This window comes from Lathyrus oleraceus, chromosome 1 (assembly GCF_024323335.1).
Source record: "Lathyrus oleraceus cultivar Zhongwan6 chromosome 1, CAAS_Psat_ZW6_1.0, whole genome shotgun sequence".
Classification (NCBI taxonomy): domain Eukaryota; kingdom Viridiplantae; phylum Streptophyta; class Magnoliopsida; order Fabales; family Fabaceae; genus Lathyrus; species Lathyrus oleraceus.
The window spans coordinates 193,126,379-193,133,712 of NC_066579.1; the positions used below are offsets into that span (position 1 = coordinate 193,126,379).

Sequence of the window (7,334 nt, forward strand, 5' to 3'; positions counted from 1 at the left end):
TATGCTTAAGGCATACTAGTATGTTAGAAATTGAAGATTGTGTTCATGACAAAGCATGCATATTTATAACAATAATTTAATATTCTGCAGGCCAATGTTTTTTTTTACTGTATAAAGGAATTTACATGTTTAACGATAATTTTGAGGTGGTAATTATTAAAGAATTTTTGGGTAGATTAATGTTACAACTTCTATGTTCTTGTCATTATTTTCATATGTGTACCCCATGTTGTTGACACAAGTTAGTTTATACTATATATTTGCATGTAATTTATGTATAATGACAATTTTGAAAAGAAAGAGATTCTATTTGCCGTCCATAGGTATCCAAAGTCTTGTTTCAAATACATAAAAATTTGTTTGTAATAGTAGTAATAAGGAGGAGTTTGACTTGTGTTCTCCAAATTTAGGATTCCTTGGACAAAACTAGGTTGGGAAACCAATGCCATGCTTCAAATGCATGTAAATTATGGCCTAGTATAGTGGGAAAAATATATTTAGTTAAAAATTCAAGTATTAGGTTTGTTTCTAAAGTCTTTTTTATGTCTAATAATAATTTTTTATCGTTATTTGTTTCGGATTAACTAGATGTTCAAGAGAACTACTGCCTCATAGGATCAACATTTGATTCCACTCGTCCAAGAGCTTCAACCCCAAAAAGCACTTTCAGATATTAGTGAGCGACCAGATATAAACGATCAAAAACACTTTCACATATTAGTGAATGACCAGGTAGAACTGCATCATCATCAGAGGATCGACACTTGATTCCACTTGCCCAAGCATCATCATTCATTCGATTCCACTTGCCCAAGCATCATCATTCATAATTGGATTTGATCAAACATGAATGATCTGATCAAACAGTTTCTCACATATTCTAACTGTTTTCCATATATAAGTTTTATGACTCGCACTATTTGCAAGTATAATCTCATTCTCAATTTCAAACCATTTCTCTATTATTTTGAGAGTCCACCCTACTCTATAATGCCTTAAGTTTCTGTCGTCCTACAAGAGTTAAAGGTATATACTCGTTTACTATTTTAAGAAGCGGTGAAAGGATAGGATAGTTCAACTGGTTTGAGCGATACAAAGTTCAAAATTTGACAACATTTTCTTATATTTTTAATAATATACATACATTGACATTTTCAACTTTAAAAAAATCAGATGATGCGTTTTAAACAAATTAATCATATTAAACTACGTCTTAATTAAAAAATTGTATTTAACAAGTAATAGCTAAAGTTTGAACCTTGAATTTCTACCAAACTTCCACCCTAATCAAACCTATTTAACCAAAAGTTTCATGCTATTGACACACTATTCAAAAGCATTAGAATGTTTTGTATGTACCAACTAGCCATTATTTTATTAAAAACACTAGTCAATAATGCATTTTACATATTTTATATCCATAAATAAATAATTTTCCAACGAAAATCATGAAACCATTTTTAATATTCTCATAGCATTAAACAATTCCTTCACCTCATTGTCAGCAAATTGTTGTAAATTCATTAAAACCCAAATGCATACAAAGAAGATGCTTCAACTTCAAACATTTACAACATGTTATGTGGTTCCATAACCACCATCTATCATCAACTAGTTCTTCTAAATCTTTATGTTAACTATGTTTCCACCAAACACTGCAACAGAAATTTCAAAGGATGTGCTTCTAACCTAGAATTACAGAAAGTACATTATAGGATATAAACAACTGTAGAAGATATATAAAAACACAGGACTGAAGACAATTATACCCTTCACAAGATATGTAATAATACATACATATATATACACAACATGATATACTTGTGAAGAACATATTATGTAACCAAATCATTTACTTTGATGCTAGTATATGAGTTACTTCTGTTGATTGAAGTCCATGAAGTTAGGGCGGCCAAGACCGTTGAAAGGTTGATCGGAACGAGAAGGCGGCATGCCAGATCGTGCCTGCTGGGATTGAGGATTACCCATATCTTGCATGGTTAATTGTGTAGAAAATTGGGAGAACATTCCGTTATAAGAAGGATTACCGGTGACGGCAATCAAATGATTCTTTTGAGCCCTAAGGCGTTGCAGTTCTTTCTTCAATGCTTCGTTGAGATCTGCAATCACAAAGTGTAGCCATGATCATATTTAAGTGGTAAAACACTTCAAGCAATGATATTTTTTAGGAATTCAACCACTTTTTGGTTTAAATGCATACTTGGTCCATCTATTTTCCTCATTCATGATTTCGATTCCTCTTTGTTTAAATCAACGATTTTTCACGCATCAATAAATATGAAATGATACACATACCTTCTCTAAGCTGTGCTTGTTGCTCGAAAGCCTCTAACTTCATCTTGAGCTCCTTATTCTGAGCACTCAAATCAGTGGTGTCTCTCTGCATCACATGACTTTATTGATAAGTTCCCTGCCTTTATATTCTTTTGCACATTATATGGCGTGTAAACAATCTGAAATTAACTAAAAACACTAGATTCGTGCATGTGAGCGACATAGTCAGAAAGGTTTAAATTAATTTATTCAACAACCCAATAGGGACCATGTTGGTTGGATGCCTAGATAATTACTACTTCTATACTAAAAACAATGTCTCAAATACATTGTAATATGTATATAGCTTTCCTTTAGTGACAATCACTCCCAATATCAACCAAGTGATTGGGCTCAAGTGGTTGGTCAGTAAGCTCCACTTAAAGACGGATCATTCGGAAGAACCCGCATTCGAATCTCAGGTGAAATAATTTTTGCTAGAGTCATAATCAAAGTTAAATCTATAACTTGTTTCAGATATAGCAGTCACAGGTTTGATGGTTCACAATCAGAACTCAGAATGCTTAATCAGTGGAAATTTGATCAAAAGCCATGCCCCATATCATAGAACACAAGTATTTTTCTTTAACAAAAGATACAAAATAAACAGTTTTGGTTTGGATGATATTTACAAATAGACATCAAGCAATGGCGTATTTGATTTCAAAACTCTGGTTATTTTGTCCGGTGGCACAACTCAATTTACTAACACAAACAGAATTGCAACACTAGTTTTAGACCATGCGACTTTTCAAATCAAGGGGCATGCATAGACTCGGGACCCATCCTTTGGCCAAAATTTCTTGTGTTCTATAATATATGTTTATAGGCTAAAGTAACTTATTTATATACCAAATTTATACTATTTTAATTTGTTTTGGGTCGCCACAGATCTACCCCTGCACATACATTAGTAATACGTATTTGGTGCATATATGTATTACATACATAGACCTACAGTATATACATACATACATATATATGTATTCCTATTATTTAATCATTGAGAAACTGACTTCACCCTACTTTTCATTTCATGAAACATAAAATAATTACTATTTAAAAATCATGTTTTTTCTTTTTAAAAAAAAAAAAGTCAATGGTAGGTTCCTTAAACAGTTGTTGTGACCACACAACTCACAATCAGAGAGAAAATAAATCTACATCATTGGTAAAGATGGAGGGCTCCAACAAACACTGACAAGAACAAGTAACCAACAAATTCAATGTATCAATTCATAAAAAGCTACAATTCAAAATTAAGAAAAGAAAAGGAAAGAACATACCTGAAGGATGGTGAGTTGTGCAGAGAGGTTAGTTGCTTCAGTTTGAAGTGTCTGCACCTTCCTCTCCAACTCACTTGTATATCGAGTTTTCCTCTCTTTTGATCGAGCAGCAGATTGCCTATTTGCAAGAATCCTGTAAAAACACACACACACACACACACAACAGTTTAAGCACCAAACCAAATTCCCATAATCCAAACAACACCTTCAATAGAAACAACTTGTTTAAAATCGTCTATTACAAAATAAAACACATACAAATTAAAAAATCAAATTAATGAATTATGATATGATCAAACTCACAAGCAAACATAATTGTTTTTAGACATCGACTAGGACTTCTAATGTGTAATATACTAGTATTAACCATCTGGAACATAGGTCCAATATTAGAAACCCTGAACTTAGAATCAACCAGAAACACTAAATCAAAAATGACATTTTTGCAAACAAAAAACCTCTTGAAATAAGGGGGAAACACACACACATAGTTTAAGTCTTTGACCAGAAATTCAATTTGTGCTCGATTAACATCACGAATTCAATCTCCTGACCATAGAACCAATCATAGACACAAATACAACTTTTGTCTTGACTCTTTTGTTCCTAGGGAAAAGGAACCTAATCAAGAGTTTAGTCCAAAGTTAAGTCAAAGTCTCACTAAAAATGGTTCCAACAAGACCAAAACTCTAAAGCACCTGTAAATTCTATCTTAACTTCCACCTTAAGTGAAGTTCATTAACTAGTTGAAAGTTGAAAACAGTTGCACAATACAATTTAACTACACACAGATAATAAATTATTTAAATTTAATTTCTTCAAAATCAACTTCAGTAAAAAAATAAAAAAAGTGATGTTGCTTGGGTTGATGATGATAAACCTTTTAGCTCTCTTAGGATCAATAAGAGCAAGTTCAGCAAGCTTCTCAGGTGGCATAGACTTCTTCACACCATCAACCATCCCCATAGAACAGTCACCATCAAACGACGTCGCTGAAGAACCATCCATCGAATTACTATGCCTATGACGATTCACCTTCCTCTCTTCAACTTTCTCATCACCACCTCCCGAAAACCCTAATCCGTCAAAGAACTCAGAATCCACAGACAAGCTCCGGAGATGACGCGCGGAAGCAGACTTCCCGTTGGATTCGTCGGAATCGACCGTCATCGGAACGGCGTCGGAGACAGGAGATGGGAGAGGGAAGTTGGAGATGTCGAAGTCGGACGGGTCGAAGAGGAGAAGGTCGTCGAAGTTGGCTGCGGCGAAACGGAAGGAAGTGTCGGAGTGTGAGCGACGGTGGTGGGAGCCACGCTCCGGCATGCGTTCTAGGTCGATTATTACCGGCGGTTGTTTTCCGATGAACTTAGGGTCCATCGAAAATGAAGGGAAAAAAATTATTCGACTTTTTTGGTGTGGTGATTGAAATGGGAAGAAGAGGTTGCGTTGTGATTGTTGAAGTGGTTGTTGAAAGTTAGTGAAAAAAGCTTCAAGTGTGTGTGGGAAAGAAAATGAAACTTGAGTTTGGTTAATTACCTAAAGTTGAGGAAATTGTGTAAAGAGCATGATTAGTGTTGAGATTATGTTTGATTGGATGGATGTAAGTGACGGCAATGGCCAATTAACTTGATGGCTACCTATCTAATTTATTTATTTTGGGTACAAAGCTACCTATCAAATTTTATTTAAATATATTACTACTATCATTAGGTATAAACATTCGGTCTATAATTCACTTTATTATATTAAGAAGTTATATAGTTTATATTATCATTATATATATATATATATATATATATATATATATATATATATATATATATATATATATATATATATATATATATATAATATATATATATATATATATATATATATATATATATATATATATATATATATATATATAGAGAGGATTTGAGATCATGAATATTGTTAAAGAATTCTTCATGATCGATCCAATATCATGTAGGGTGGTCTTTGGATGATATTCAATCACTATTTAACAATACAATGTTGGACTTCGGAGTTTGCTTCCCCTACTGCAAAGATGGATAAAATTGTGGTTTGGATTCGTTTCCCAGGTCTCAATGTGTTTTATTATGATAAGAGTATATTGTTAGCCTTAGCGGTTACCGTTGGTACACCTGTTAAGGTCGATAGTAGTAATACGTTGAATGTTCGGAATGGAAGATTGTTCTGTGTATGTGTCCAAATTGATCTCAATAAACCGGTTTGGATAAATTTTGAATGAAAAATATATGGTATCAAGTGGAATATGAAGGACTTCACTATATTTGTTGTTCTACATGTGGTTGTTATGGACATCTCACAAGATAGTGCACCATCAAAGCTACATCGAAGAAAAATGAAAAAAAAACGGTTAACATAACAGAGACAATACCAACTACTGTTGTTGATTTGTTTGTTGTGCTAATTATGGGATCTATTATTGAAATTATGGGTACAACTGTTACAAATATTAATCCAGATAAAGGAGAAGATTGGTTAGTAGTTAAGAGAAAAAATAGGAAACCTTCCAACAATAAAGTTATTAATGTTATTGATTTGGATCATAAGAAAAGAAAAGCAAGGAATGCACATAAACTTGGTATGGGACCTATTGTTTCTATTTAACCTAATGATCTAAATATACCCCTCAAAAGGCACCAGACTAATGAAACTAATTTTTAGCCTAACGCACAAGACACCAACCAAGACAATATGTGCATGAGACAAAATTCTAATTCATATGAGATTGAGTTTGGAATTAAATCAACAATTAGTTTTGAGGCTATATCACCAAATTGCATTGTTATGTTTGAGGAATCGGGAGACATGCATAAACTATCCCGCGATCATGTGCAAGATAGTAGTGTCAATCTTGATCAATACAATATTTATGAAGTCCTAACAACCCCTCCAGATAAAATGGAAGCATAGCCATTGGAGTTTCGGTCCCTGCTCCAAACATGATTATTTATGGATTGGTTTCAAAACTTTTCAATCATGTCTTGGAACATTCGTGGAGCCTTTAGTAGCAACACTAGGCACCATGTCAGGGGTCTTATCAAAACACACAACTCATTAGTGTTTTGTGTTTATGAAACTCATGTTCAGTTTGTTAAAGTTGAGCAATTTCATAGCTCCTTAAATTATAAACATGTTGAAACTAAAGAAGCTAGAGGTCACTCTAGTGGTATTTGGATACCTTCTTGTGTTGAAAATAACTATCACGGTTTTGGATAGCATGCATAAAGTTATTACTTCCCTTATTCACCGTAAGGATGGGGTTTGGTGTTTCACTTCTATTTATACATCTCTTATCTTGAACTTATGCATACATTATGGGGATTACCTCTCTCGGCTAATAAATATTGTCCACGTTCCTTGGTTATTAGTTGGCGATCTAAATGAAGTATTTTTTTCATCTGAAGTATCTGGTGGCAATTTTCATCATACACAAGCTTATCGTCTAGCTCAGGTAACGACGAATTGTAATTTAGTGGATATACATACAATCGGAGTCATTTTTACGTGGCACAGGAATATTCAAATGGGTGGACATGTTAAAAAAGGTTGGATCACAACCCTTTATTGATTCATCATGCAATAATTGAAGTCTTCCCTCAACATGATTCCGATCATAACCCTTTATTGATCATTTGTAGCAACGTTTCAAAAAACTTCACTTTTAAGCACCATGGATTTCTC

General features: G+C 33.6%; 1 protein-coding gene across 1 annotated transcript; it reads right to left on the reverse strand.

Annotated features, from left to right (window-relative positions):
- Window positions 1-1,498: 1,498 nt before the first annotated feature.
- On the reverse strand, window positions 1,499-5,244 carry LOC127127209 (transcription factor VIP1). Its single transcript, XM_051056340.1, has 4 exons — window positions 4,501-5,244; window positions 3,621-3,753; window positions 2,317-2,401; window positions 1,499-2,120 (listed from the first exon to the last, which is right to left on the reverse strand). Exons 1-4 carry the CDS (start codon window positions 4,995-4,997, stop codon window positions 1,876-1,878), a joined length of 960 nt encoding a protein of 319 aa, XP_050912297.1. The 5' UTR covers window positions 4,998-5,244; the 3' UTR covers window positions 1,499-1,875.
- Window positions 5,245-7,334: the final 2,090 nt, after the last annotated feature.